This window comes from Cucurbita maxima, unplaced genomic scaffold (genome assembly GCF_002738345.1).
Source record: "Cucurbita maxima cultivar Rimu unplaced genomic scaffold, Cmax_1.0 Cma_Scf00003, whole genome shotgun sequence".
In the NCBI taxonomy this organism is placed as follows: Eukaryota; Viridiplantae; Streptophyta; class Magnoliopsida; order Cucurbitales; family Cucurbitaceae; genus Cucurbita; species Cucurbita maxima.
Window position 1 is genome coordinate 3,271,896 of NW_019272019.1, and position 14,545 is coordinate 3,286,440.

Consider the following 14,545-nt stretch of genomic DNA (forward strand, 5'->3'; position numbering starts at 1 on the left):
GTACTCGTCCAGGTAGCGACTACTAACTATGGTAACATGAGGATAGCCTAGTTTAAAAGGCTAGTTCCCACTAATCCACCCACTAAATTTTTCATCGAATTATTGAATTCTTTCAAGTTAAAAAACATGTTGATTTAATTCATACACACCAAGTTTCTTATGTGTATAGATCGATAAACTAATTGAATGGACAAAAGAAACTTATATGTGTATACCCGTACCAAAGTGATATTTAGCCTTTCTTTAGAGTACGAGTGCGACTGATTCACACTCGAAAGTGTTAATTTAATAACAAAAATGACATCAAATGTTAGCTAGGAAAAGCAAAACTGGCGCCATTTCTCATTTCTTATTAGAAGTTAAATTCCAGAACTCATGAATAGTTGACGACAGCCTTGAAATATAATTAAGAGCAAACCAAAATCACAAGACGGCCAAATAGAGAGAATTAATCCAAAGCTGTGTAGAAGCATCATCATCATCATCATCAGGCATATAATTTAGAGAGGTCTTCGGAGAAAGCCTTTCTAATTACATCTCTTTTAAGCTTGAGCGCTGCAGTAACAAGCCCAGATTCAGGCGTCCATGGGTTAGACAGCAATTTGATCTTTGCAGGGATCTCAAACTTCTCTAATCGTGCTTTCTTTGCTTCCTGTCAATGAGTATAAAAACATGGTGCCATTCTTTTAGTTTCCTTCAAGAACACCAAAGAAACTTGGGCTAGAATAAATATTCATATCAATTTGGTTCAAAAACTGTATGTGTATTGAGTGTGTATCAAAAAAGGAGGATTTCAAAATGTTCCAATTTTTGCATTCTTTTCTTCGAGGAATGCTCGTGTCATTGGTTCGGTTCAAATCTTCTATTAAAATAAACAAGTCTTATGTGTCGAAAATGAAATGGGTGGTATAGCTCAATCAGCAAAGTAGAGGATTGAAAATCTTCGTGTGAGCTAGGTGAGAATTAGGAAGTTGGTTGTTTTGGGAAGATGGTAAATGAAGAACCCAAGGTGCTCGTGAAAAGCATGTTGGGATGGGATTAAGAAGCAAACACCAAATCCATGGCAGAATATAAGTACCTTTACGAGTGAGGCTTGCACTTCCTTCACTACTTCTTGACGACAGAGTACAGAGAAATCAGTTGTATTAATTCCTTGCTTAGAAGCCCACGCTTCTACTGCTTTTTGAGAGGCCACAACAAGAGCAACACAGTAACTATGAAAGGGATCAGCGTGCACCATGATATTGTCAACATATGGGCTCACACTGAGTGCAGATTCAACCTGTAGGGAAAAAGTAACCATTAAAACATCATAGAAAAGATAAATAAAAGAAGGAATCCTGCATGTTATACCTTCCCCAGAGAAACATATTCTCCATGTTGAAGTTTAATTATATCCTTTTTGCGGTCAATAATTTCAAGGCAACCATCAGCATGAAATTGTCCTATGTCACCGGTGTAGAACCACCGCGTTCCCTTCGCATCGACCTTTGCAACACAGAGACATTGCATCATTTGCAAATTTGAGGGAAAAAAAAAATACTACAGCTATCAACAGGGACACTTTACCTTGTATGATTCTCTAGTTTTTTCTTCATTTTTGAAATATCCAAGTGTAACATTTGGACCACCAATTACAATTTCTCCCCGTGGCCTTGGCAAATCACTGGTTAAGTATCCACCTTCGGGCCAATCAATCAACTGAGAAAGTAAAACAAATGCCTTAAAGTTGAACACTGGAGAACAAATGTTATGATCAGAGAAGAACAACATTTAGTAGAATTGTCAAGGTTGGATATTTTGTTTAAGCACTTTTTAGTACTATAAATGCCCAGCATACTTGTAAACTACCCTGTAACACATACAAATACCTGTACTTGTACACAGATAGTTGTACGTATCAATAAAGGATCAATGAATCACAAGGGTGCATAGATACCTTAACAAATGAGCAAGGAAGTGGAGCTCCTACTCGACCAACGGTTAAGTCATCAAACTCAGAGAATGTCCCACCAGCACAAGTCTCAGTAAGACCATAACCCTGCCCTATTGGAGCACTGAGAATAGGATGCCACGAGATACATAAGCAAGATGGTAACTGCAATGCTAATGCATGCACATGCATATATAGTACAATAATGGACCGTGAACCAAGTTTTAATGCCTATTATTGGTTGCAGGACTTTAGCATCTCTGTCAACTACCAAGTTGTATCCGTCACGTGCAGCATTCATTAGCATTTATTTATTAACAATAATCCTGGATAGTTTTTGCAGCAGATATAATTGGATCAACAAAATATATGATGCCATTAAAAAAAAAAAAAAAAAAACACTGAGGTTCAAACCTCACGAAACAGTTTATAACCCTATATGAATCTAGGCAAGCACATTATTTGGCATCTCGTGTAATTAGTATCTGGATATCAAATAGTCCATAGGCATCTGAAATTTAAAAATCCAGCAGTAAAGGTTCATTTGTTTCTTGGATAATTGTCTGTATGATAGGTGCATCAGTCTATGGCATTCATAAGATTTTCATGGCATGCATACCTGAGACAGATGTTGATGAATCTTTGGGTATTGCCAGAAAGGGGGGCCCCTCCAGACAACAGAAAACGAAGCCGGCCTCCCAGAATTGCTCGTACCTTTCTAAACACAAGAAAGTTCCAAAAAAGCTTTTCCAGACCCCAAGCCCCAAACCAACTACCATTCATGGCAGATAACCTACGAGAATATGCCAAATCAAACAATTTCTTTGCTAATCCACCTGTCACATTCACCTGAAATCAGAAGATTATATTAATATAGCACACCCAGATAAATGGATAGCACATAATGAGTGTTCAAATAAATGCAACATGAACAAAAACGCGCATGCAAAATTGACAGACCTTTTTAAGAACCCCTTCTCGAACACGATCTAAAATTGCTGGGACAGCAGTCATTACTGTTGGCACAAGAGCAGTTGCATCGCCCTTTGTCCCTCGTTTAATCTTGTTAGACGTATCAGTAAGTGTCAAAGGAGACCCATATCCAATAGCACATCCAACAGCAGCCATTACACTCTATAGAAACAAATATCACACATAAGAATGAGAAATGTATGGTTGAATTTTACTGAACAGCATAAACAAAATTATGAAATTAAAAGAACAAAGACCTCTGCTGCTAACTCAAGGATATGAGCCATAGGCAAGTATGCGAGATAGGTATCCTTCTTCCCTAGACCAGGAACTATAGTCATGACAGCAGAAACTGTGGCCAGGACATTTGCATGTGTCATCATCACACCCTGTTCTCACAGCCATTATTAATTAACTATCAGAAAGGGTTCCAGGTCATCACGGAAATTTCAAACAAAACAGTCAACTACCAAACAAGTAGATGCAAACAACACTGAGATACAGTGGAAAAACAACACAGAATCTCACGTTATTATTAAGTTAAGGAGAATCATAGTTTATCTTAACAAAGATAAAATTCCAAGATATATTAAGCTCTCAAGTTTCCTATGTGCAGAGAGAATATTCATAGCAGAAGCGTAGGAAATATAATGTATATAACACAATAATCGGAGATTTGGAAATATCAGAAATGAAACTTGAGTAATGTATAGGTAAGTTTGCATGTATATATGTACGTATGTTTGTGCAAATGTACATATATGTGTATGTGCGCGTGCATATAAGTACCTACATACAAACATAGACGTTTCCCACCTTGGGTAATCCAGTGCTTCCGCTTGTATACATTATAACAGCAATGTCAGTTGAAATGGGTAACTCGGCACCAACATTACATTCTTGGCCAAGCAATTGAACTTTAGAAAATGAGGCAATTTTCCAGTTCCCGATCATCTCAGAGTTTATAATGCTTTGAGGAATCTCATCCATACATATCACATTCTTCACTGTCTTAAGCCGTCCACTGATACCTAACAGTTTATTCAGCTCTTTCTGGCCACATATCACAGTCGTGACTTCTGTCTGGAGATGAAAAAAAAGATCATAATCATGTATAAATAATCAAAAGAGCTCAATGCTTGGTAAGAGATAACCAACAAAACAAAATGAGCGTGAAGAAGATAGGGGAGAGAATTTGAGAACAAAAACATATTTATATAAACATTTGGCTCGTTTCCTGATCCTGGTTTCTGACAATTTGAAGTAGGAATAATGGTGGTGCGATGAATTTGGAGAATTAAAAAATGTAGCTTCATTTAATTTTGTGCGTAGCATATGCGCATACATATGAGATAGAGAGAGAGAGCGTACCTCGTTCAACGAGTGACATAATGCCTCTTCCCCTAAAGATGCATAGATAGTTACAACAGTGATATTACGTCTAAAGCATCCCTGGAACAAGAAAACAAACGGGTCATATCATAGAATTACAAAGAACATTTGGCGATACAATTTCTATAAATTGGCAAAAAGTTAGAGCTCAAATAAATTAATGTAGAATAAAATATCAAAAAATGCATAGACAACATTTCTTGACAAAAGAAAAATAAGTCTCAAAACTTATTCCAAATATAGATTCAATTTACACAACAAAACAAGAAAGAGAAAAACCTGCAAAGCAATAAACCATTCTTCTCTAGTGTCAGCAAAGATTGCTGCACGTTCTCCCTTATTATGCCCAATTTGCACTAGTCCAGAAGCAAAGCTACACACGGCTTCAAATGCTTGGCCATATGTTAGCCACTCATAGTCGCCCAAATGAACCTTATCAAAGGATCTTCCATCTGCAGTTACCTCAGTTTCTATTGAGATCAATTTGCGGGTTCCAAGTAAGCGTCTGTCTTGGTGCTGCTTGCATGAGTACTCAAACAGTTCAGCAAGAGTAAGGACGCCTTCCCATGCTGTTTCCACAGGCGCAGTGTACTTGCTATTCCGAACAGCAAACCCAGGATCTCCACCAGCATCAACAGGCAATCCTCTTTTCTTTGCTTTTTTGGAATGCCGTAAGACAAGTGTAACTACAATAGGTAAGAGAGCACCAACGATGTATGCACTCATTTCTTGAAGATTTCAAGCACCCAGTGCAACTAAGAGATGAAAAGAAAAAAACTAAATTCAGCAAGATCATTTACAGAGTATTAGTTGATCACAAACAACAAAATGAATCAACATGAAGACTCGATCAATAGCTGTTGATAAATAACAACGAAAATAAACAAAACGACTAAACCGAATATAAAATTTATCGTACTTAGAAGTCTGACAGTTCTCCTTTCAAAAAACTATACGGCCTTTCGATGAAAACTACGCCGCATACACCTTCCCAAATTCCATCCAAGCACCAACAGGAACGTCTCATGAAAGTATCACAAACGAAGAAAAAATAGCAAAAAACAGAAATTCCTTTCAAATCCACATTACCATACATGCGAGGCAAACTAAACCAACCAATAAAGTAAAAGCCAAAAAGAAAAGAGAGAGAGAGAGAGAGAAAAAAAAAAACAATTCGAGATACCGTCACACAAGCAATCACAAAGCAAAACCGAATTTTCTAAAGCAGACGAATCAAGCATTCGTACCTTGAGCTTCTTCGCTCACCGCAGACGCAACGAACAACAGAACAGCAGGAGGCGAATTCACAGATTAGACATTAACAAAGATCAAGATCCAGAAACAGATTCGCGGCAAAAGCAGCTCGTAATAGTAAAATCCGAGTATGGAAGAAGAAAGCGACCAAACTTAAATGCAAAAAACGGAATCAGGCGAAGGCGTCAATGCGGGAGGGAGAGATTGAAAGCGAATCAGCTTGAGTTTAGGCCATGACTTTCAAAGCGTAGCAATGAATGAAGGCGACAGCAGCACGCTATGGCTATTGGCTATGGGCTGTACCGTACGGATCCACGTTCGGATTTGGAACTCCCCAACTCTCGGCTATCAGAAAATGGGAACACGGACTGTGAGAAGTAGGTGATAAATTCCACATTTCTAATTTAAATCCTGGCCGTTCATTTTAGTTATCTGACCCATTCCAAATATGTGTCTTTTTTTTTTAATAAATGATTTTTAAATTTGTAGATAATAAATCTTTTTCAATTAATTTTTTTTAATATAATCAAACCATACTTTTCAATTTTATATTTGGTATTTGATACATGTGGATTTTTTAATATTTTAAAACTAAATAAATAATTTTGTACAAAATTTAACATTTTCTTTATTTTGTATTTTTTTTTTCCTTTCTTGAGAATTTTGATTAATATTTATTTAATTTTACATGACGTGAGTTTTGTAACCACTCCCCTTTAAAAGAAATATAAAGTAATATTCTTTATATTACTTAATACCCTTTTGAAAGTTAATAAATAGTTTTAAAACAAAATATTATGGGATTCCTCCCAAAACAGTAAGTAAGAATGTTTTTTTAAATAAATTTAAGGGTATTTTTTATTATTTTTAATCAAAGTTTGACGTTGTTACTTGAAGTTCAAAAGTATTTGAAATAAAGAAAAATCAATTATTTTAAAAGAAAAATACAATTTCCTTTTAGCAATTAAAAAAATAATACTAAAATCAAGCAAGAGTTAAAATATTAAGTTAAAAAATCCAAATCTCATGAGTTGACTTTTACAGAAAAAAGGGACCCACTGCTCAAAGGATATAAAAGGCATGGGAATCAACTAACTAGCAAACAGAAAAGAGGGGAATAAAAAATGAAAATATTATATAATCGTTTTGCATAGATAGAGACCGAGTTCGAGAACTGACTTGGACAAAAGAAGTCGAATAAGCTTCTATAATAAGATGCAAAATTCATAGAACAGTTCAATTTAAAAAAAATAAAAATAATAAAATAAAAAAACAAGTTAGTTAAGTGGCTAATATAGAACACTTATTTGAAGATTTTTGTCCCAAAGATTCATACCCACCGCCCAAAGGAAGGATGTAAAAGGCATGGAAATCACAACTAAATACGAGCAAACAGAAAGGAAGGCAATAAAAAAGCAGTAAAATAGAAGGGATTCTGTGCAATAAAATACCAACCAATTGTTTTCAGCCTTGTGGGGGCCTTCCATTGACGTTCTCCTGAGGGTTTCCACCAGGGGCTGCTGCTCCGGTGAACATCTGCATCATAGATCTCAAAGCACCATTGATATCCTGTGGCATTCCATCTCCAATGCTGAAACTGAAATTTCCATCCATATTCGTTCCGGGATCGCCTGAACCATTTCCGCTTCTATTCGCTTCTCTTCTGTCTTCGGGATGTTGCCCGTGCAATGGGTTTGTAGCATTGGCAGCCATGTTCATGAACATGTTTGAAATTTCAGAAGGTAGAGTGACATTAAATGGCATAGAAGGAAAAGGAGGAGGAGATGGGGGGCTGTCATTCCTTGACCCTCCACCACCAGACTGGTTTTGGAATTCTCGACTTCGACTTGTTGAACCCTGCATAGAATCGTAGATAAACCGTGCAGGTCAGCATTGCAACTAGGTAGCGGAGTGCAACGAGTTTATAGCAAAAGGATGAGCACGAAAAACCATAGCAAAAATTAACGAGCTGAACAATGGCATGGTTGGTAGGCGAAGCCATTTCATTGACATCACATCAATGAAGTCAGTTTCCCAACAGCTCTAGACGGTCATAGAAAGATATTACATACTAAAAACACTATGGAAAACGAAAAAAGTACTCCTGCAAACCCTGACAAGTACGAGCAACAACGTAACGTAAGGTTGAATATTAAGTGAGACGTAGCAAATTGTCTCTGGGTTCCTGCACTCTTTAACTTCTATAACTCCATTATTGTCTCACAACTTAAGAGAGAAGGATAATAAATGTAGACCAAAATACTCTAGCAATGATCTGAGGGCCTCCAATAAGAAGCTAAACAAGAAAATATAGAGGGCTAAATGAATTAGGTCCTACACGAATCTATCAAAACGGTAAATGTAATTTACACCTTACCGACTATTTGAATCGAAAAATGCTGGTCAAACAAAAAGCTCTGTCTTCATAATGATATTATTTTAGTGTATAAGGACCCTTCATTTCATGAGAAAATAAAGCACATTGTACCTGCTCATGTTGAGTTTGACGCTGTGCTTCCTTTAATTTCTGTTCAGCTACCTATGATGATTCAAATAAAACGTTGTCATACACTAGTAGAGTTTGAAGTAATATAAGAACCAGTTGCAGTAATGGTGAAAGTCAGTGTATTAACTCGAATATTTTCCTTGACAGCGTCATTGTTTGGATCCAACTGCAAGGCTGCACGTTAAAGCTAACATTTTAAATGCACGCAGATATGAGTAACGAAACATAGTCTGTGAAACAAGTACTTGCATAATTTAATACAAGTTTTGTGCCTAGAGAGAGAGAAAACAAATCTCGATTCTCCTTTCACTAAATATAACTTGCATGGGTTCTAATGTTTATAGTCACACCAACCTCTCATGAATCCCTTATCAATGGCATCCCGATAGTTTCCCTGGTCATATAGAGCCAAGCCCAGACGACTATATGCCTTGCTATAATTTGGATCAATCTCAATGGATTTCAAACAGTCTCTTGTTGCTTCACAGTATTTCTGGATTTGGGTGTAAGCAGCCGCCCTAAGGAGTTTTTTTTTTTTTTTTTTGACATTGAAAAAAAATACAATTAATGACATATTGAAAAGAAAAATCATTAATAAAAAGCAGGGGTGAGGAAAATAACAGCGATTAATTTGACTTCTATACATTTAAATTAATTGAAACTAAAATTGGAAGAAAAGCCAAGTTAACCAGAATAACCAGGCACAAAGATGTAATCAGTATCTGCATGTGTGATCCTACAGTATTTAATGTCAAAAAAATTGAAGGATAATAAGAAATTCGTAAAAATATTGCAGTAATGTAAAGAAAGACTGCCACATTCCCTCGTGGTCCCCTCACCCGTCTAACAAACTGGTCGATGACAATCCTTTTCTTACCCCTCCTGATATATTGTATCATCATTGGGGGTCTAACATTCTGCTTCATGAGGAAAAAGAAAGCCTAATTAAGTCCAGGAATCTAAATCATCCACAAGTCTTCTAGGAAAATTTGATAAATGTTAAGTTCCATTAACTCAGAAAGATGAATGAATGTATTAATCTGTTTCTTATCTCCGGCACACAAAATAAAAAGATATTCCTTAACTTTCCATGACAAGCTACTCAATCGCAATTCACATGCATGATCTTTATAATTAACAGCATTCTACCTGTTACAGTAGTAAATGGCATTATTTTCACATAGTGCGATTGCACAGCTATATAACTCAATTGCGTCAGTGTATAGTTTTGACTGCATAGCGCCGTTACCTAAAACAAAACATTTTATTACATATTAGAACACCTCAGCAAGTGGGGCTGATAGATAATTGAATTTGTCCTGTGGAAATTATCGAATAATGGGAGAAAAAAGAAACGAAAATTTTCCAATTGTACTGCATAAACAATGTCTTATTTTATCAACTAAAGGATAAACGTAGGCCTGAAAGAATAAGGAGAAAAGGATTTAAGCAGTACATTTGTGTGAGGGGAACCTATTTTTACCTTTACCACATTAAATGAGTGTGCAGAAAAGCAGGACATCATAAGAGAAAATGAGGAAAAAAAGATTATTCCTAGAGTAAAGATTTGTAGTAGTCTTGGTACCAAGGGATTTCAAGGACTCAGCCAGATTTTTGTGATTAATTTCAGTGCATCCAGATCTTTTCATCTCCTGATACAATAAGAAATTTGGTTGAGGATTATGCAAGGAAGCAGGCAGGGGTAGAGAGAGAGAGAGAGCGATACACTTCAAAAGTAAAAGCATGTATGAGAGACAATGAGTCAGTAACAGAGATGATATTGCCTGCATTAAGAATATCAAGCAACAGACACTGGTATGCGTGAAAGGGAAAGAAAATGGTGTACACAAAGAAATAAAATTCATTTAAAACAACAAAACTACAAGAAAAATCATACTCCAAGCGCATCATGAAACAAACGTGTTGCTCGCTCGAGTTGGTCAGGATCATCCCTCCCATCTGCTGTAGTCCTAAAGTAGTGAAGTTTTTCAAGTGCAAGAACAAATTGCCCAAAAAGTTCATCTTGCAATACTCCTGCAAAAATGATGATCAATATGAAAAAAGAAAAAAAAAAAAAAAAAATTCCAAACCACCAATTTAATTGATTCAAGGTATATAATCTTATAAAATTCTTTTACAGAAAAACATATAATATATTAACAAAAGAGAGGAATATACAAAAGAAGAGGGTAAAAAAAATCCCTTTTCAATTTTCCAATTAGAAAAGAAAATGCAATCCCCTCTTTCAAGAAGGAAAAGAAAAGATGGAAGGAAAAAAAGGCTGTTCATCAAGAATACGAGGTTATTTATAACTTTTTCCCCAAGTCTTCCATACTCTTCATCAAGAATACGAGGTTATTTATAACTTTTTCCCCAAGTCTTCCATACTCTCCTTGTCTTCCGTGAGACTTGATTCTTTCAACCCAACTAATCCAAGAAATTGCTTAAAGTGAACATTTTAAAATAACCCTTCTTCCTACTAGCAGCTCCTCCAAGAACGTCTCCATGAAACAAAGAATGATGCTTTCTTTGAAAGTTGCAATAAATACTAAATTGATATAAGACTTGATCCATGATCTAAGAGTAAAGCTATGTGAGAGAAAAAATATGGTTAACCAAGAAGGGTTCATGGGCCCAACTACAAAAAGAACAACCAATATGATACAAGGAGGCAAAGACCTTCCTTTCTACAACAAATTGCTAACCAGGTTTGATAACAATTTTGTCTTCTATTTACTCATCTTGAAAACTTAGAACATAAACTCCCACATGTTTATTTGCTTTGTTATCTATTTTTCAAAAACATTTTAAAAAATCTAAGTCAAAAGTTATAAAACTAACCAAAAAAAAAAAAAAAAAAAAAGGAGTAGCTTCTGAAANCTTGTTTTCATTTTTGAAATTTGACTAAAAAAATCAAATTTATTAGTAAGAATAGTGAAAACATACCAAAGAAGTTGAAGAGCAAATAAGCATAACTTCTAAAGACAGAATTAAAAATGAAATCATTATCAAATGTAGCCTCAGCTTCTCCAAATTTCAAAGAAATATCTGACTTTCTGAAGGCAAACTTAAACAAGGAGGCAATAAAAGAATGGATAAATGTAACAACTCCAAATTACAAATCATCTTTGAAAAAGATTTTGTTTATGGTTCAAAAAAAAAAAAAAAAAAAAAGAGGCTTTTGCAATTAAAAAAGATGACTGGTCTAATTCTTCCGCTTTTCATGCAAACTTGATGTTGTGAATTCAGTCTGAACCTGGTCCAGTGGCTATTGCAGTTCATCTTATGGATGGTGACCAAACAAGTGAAGAACTGTACATCTAATAAGTGCAATTTTTCCACCACCCTTTCTAAATGTCCTCCCAGAACACAATATCATTATTGTTCCCTGCTTTACAGTTAGGAAATAGAGAGGTGAATCGAAATTTCCACATGAAGTTTCGAGCAGGTATGATAGCTATATTTCACTGTGATTTGATTTTCATATTGATCTAAATATTTAGTAATTATTTTTTTAGCATGAAAAAGAGAACTATTTTCCATGTGTAACCAAAGCCAATTATAGATCAGGGTCAAAATCTTCTTTTTCCATATGCAAAAAACAAAGTTCGCCTGCATATCTAGACTGAGAGGACAGTGCTCAAAATTTCCAAACTAGCCAAGCATGAACCTTCTACTTCTTAAACACCTTTCCAACAAGTGTTCACAACTTCTCCATAGCCTTGAAAACCTAAGAGGGAATCTTGAAGAACAAGAGATAATAAAGGTGGGATGCTGATGTGTAGTTTCTGTTTTCTAGGGTGACAGCTAAACTTACATTCCAAAAAGAAAAAATACAAAGACAAAGGTATGCAAGGAAGAAAAAAAGAGAAGAGAAAAAAACCCACCAACGGGATGAGACTCTCTCGACCAATCATTCCCCTGGATTAATTGACAGAAGGGAAGTCAAAAATCAACAAAAATAAAAACTATGCAATGATTTGATCAGATCAATATCAATTGATTGAATTCAAAATATTTTCAAATGAAGGCTAATAATAGAAACATTTACGAGTGTTCACAAAATTATATAATTTGGATATTTTCCAAGTCGGAGTAACAATACTTAGCAATACCATTTTTTTAAGAAGTAGAATAAATAGACAAACTATTCCATGAAAAAGAAAGGGAAAAAAAAAGAGAAAATTATTATAGGGGATTAAATTAATACCTTACACTCGGGGCAGTTAACTACAAACTGCCTATATCTTGATTGAACATTGATTTGAAATTCAGGGGGATGTAAGTTTCACTTCTACTTTCGGTTCAAAATATTGGAATAAAAACACATAGCACATGGTAGAATCTCATTCTGGACACACCTTTTTCCATGCTTACATATTGTATACAAATGATTACATATTTCAGTGTTATCCTAGTGATGATAAACTTAGCATGTTAATTCTATAAACACATATGGTTGGAACCTAATGCGTATATTAAGATGAACAAATGGAAATTATCACAGAGAATTGATGACTTAATATTGTTGAAATTCTCATAGAGAACAGAAGATTGAAACGAAAGCTGACCTGAGGATTCGACTTTAACAAAATGGCATCAGAATCATTCACATCGAGAGGACTGTGATGATCCATTGGAACAGCTCCATTATCAACAAATGAACTGGTTCCAGAACGCTGAGAAGATTCTGGTGAACTAAAAATGTCTACCAGTGAATCGAATTTCGTCAACTCGTCGGCAGCAGGAGACTCAACTTTAAACACTTGTTCTAAACATTGTTTTGCGACCTCGAGGCCTTCGACATCAACACCTGGACCCGGTTCCACTGCAGACAAGAAGAAAAATACATCACATAACGAATTGCTTAGTGAAAACCCTAAAACAACCATCAAAGAGTAATTGAACACTAAATAATACAACACAACGCTCCACTCCACCAAAATCGCTTAATTTACACAAATTCAACATGACATCTCACAAGAAGCATTTTCAAGAATACAAGAGCGAAGAAATATATTAAGATTTTTTTCCAAAAAAAAAAAAAAAAAAAAAAAAAAAAAAAAAAAAAATCAAGCCAGTGCTCNAAAAAAAAAAAAAAAAAAAAAAAAAAAAAAAAAAAAAAAAAAAAAAAAAAAAAAACCTACTGTCCAATCGCGCTAGCCATAAGAAGAAACGAAAGCCTAGTGAAGAACGCTGAAAACAGCTCAACACAAGAACAAAAGCGATCAAAGAAAAGGAGAAATGTACAAACCGGAGTTAAGGAAGTCGAGAAAGGCACGAACGATGCGACAAGCGACTGGAGAGTCGGTTCTCAAGTTAGCCATGGAGAAACACACATGATAAGAACGAGGCTCCGCCTGTAAACCTAGAATGGAGGTATGAGGAAAAATCCGGCGACGGGGCAGAGAATGCTTGGAATTCCAGGAGTGATGAGGAAGTTGAGAAGCTTAAGAACGTTTTGATTGATGGTCCTGAAGAGTAAAAGAAGAATGGCGGTAACTTCCAATTCCAGGCTGCAATAGAACCCAAATATACTTTTCGTGAGAACAGAAGAGGAGAGAGAGGTACGAATCGAATAACGTGTATTACTGTGCACATTGAATTAATAACAAAATGCCAAAATTCATTTTTTTTAAAATACTCTTTAAAACTTAAAATAAAAAAAATCTATAATACCTTAAAACTTTAAAAAAAAAAAAAAAAAATTATAAAATAACTTCAAATTTTCAAAAAATTTATGAATACTTTTAAAACCCTTTTAAAAATTTGAAATTATAATATATATGAAAACCAAACTTTTAAAAATAATGTTTAATGTCTTTTTCCTCCAAGAAAAAAAAGTGATTTTTTTTTTTCCCAATTTGGTTAATAATATATTTGATATATTTTATCTTATTTTTTGAATTTAATCAGTAGATTGTATTCTATTTAAAAGTTAATATTAAAAAAAATATGACTTTCAATTCCACTTCTATTTCTCATTCTTAATAAGAACAAAAGTTGAGTTCAGATATTAAGAATCAAAGTTTTCTTTTTTTTTTCCGTTTCGTGAATCACACATATATATAAATACATACATACATATATAGATATATATACACACATACCTATAGGGATAAAGGTGTGTGTGTATATATACACGTGCATGTATGTATAGATATGTGTGTATATGTGTGCGCATATGTATACACTTACATATGAGCATTAGTAAAAGAAGAAAAAAAGGAATGAACAAATGAGAAAGAAACAGTAATTTATGAAAGATGGATTCAAAGCCATGAATTAAAGCTCTGGAAAATTGATCCTGGGATTAAAAAATGATCATCTGAAAGAAAGTTAAGTTTGACTATACAAGGATAATTTTTCTCCAATGTTATGGGGAATTATATATATATATATATATATATATATATATACACACATACGGAGAGGCTTCAAACAAGCCAAAGGTTGAATGCCCTGTATTGGGTTTCAGTTCATCCAAT

The 14,545-nt window shown here is 34.8% G+C and overlaps 2 protein-coding genes across 4 annotated transcripts; both read right to left on the reverse strand.

Moving 5' to 3' along the window:
* Positions 1–310: 310 nt before the first annotated feature.
* Positions 311–5,905, reverse strand: LOC111477021 (long chain acyl-CoA synthetase 9, chloroplastic-like). Of its 3 annotated transcripts, none has more exons than XM_023120950.1 (12): positions 5,545–5,905; positions 4,577–5,052; positions 4,277–4,357; positions 3,722–3,988; positions 3,163–3,294; positions 2,894–3,067; positions 2,553–2,782; positions 1,940–2,057; positions 1,570–1,701; positions 1,354–1,488; positions 1,079–1,282; positions 311–652 (listed from the first exon to the last, which is right to left on the reverse strand). In XM_023120950.1, the coding sequence occupies exons 2-12, from the start codon at positions 5,021–5,023 to the stop codon at positions 488–490; spliced, it is 2,085 nt and encodes a 694-aa protein (XP_022976718.1). In that variant the 5' UTR covers positions 5,024–5,052; positions 5,545–5,905; the 3' UTR covers positions 311–487. The 3 variants fall into 3 exon arrangements, with proteins under 3 accessions (XP_022976718.1, XP_022976719.1, XP_022976717.1); XM_023120951.1 differs by lacking the exon at positions 5,545–5,905 and adding an exon at positions 5,217–5,325; XM_023120949.1 differs by lacking the exon at positions 5,545–5,905 and having other exon boundaries at positions 4,577–5,191.
* An 846-nt stretch (positions 5,906–6,751) lies between these two features.
* LOC111477060 (small glutamine-rich tetratricopeptide repeat-containing protein 2-like) lies at positions 6,752–13,596 on the reverse strand. Its single transcript, XM_023121013.1, has 10 exons — positions 13,312–13,596; positions 12,629–12,885; positions 11,945–11,978; positions 9,955–10,091; positions 9,643–9,709; positions 9,207–9,306; positions 8,412–8,575; positions 8,185–8,231; positions 8,040–8,090; positions 6,752–7,408 (listed from the first exon to the last, which is right to left on the reverse strand). The coding sequence occupies exons 1-10, from the start codon at positions 13,382–13,384 to the stop codon at positions 7,016–7,018; spliced, it is 1,323 nt and encodes a 440-aa protein (XP_022976781.1). The 5' UTR covers positions 13,385–13,596; the 3' UTR covers positions 6,752–7,015.
* Between the last annotated feature and the right edge of the window lie 949 nt (positions 13,597–14,545).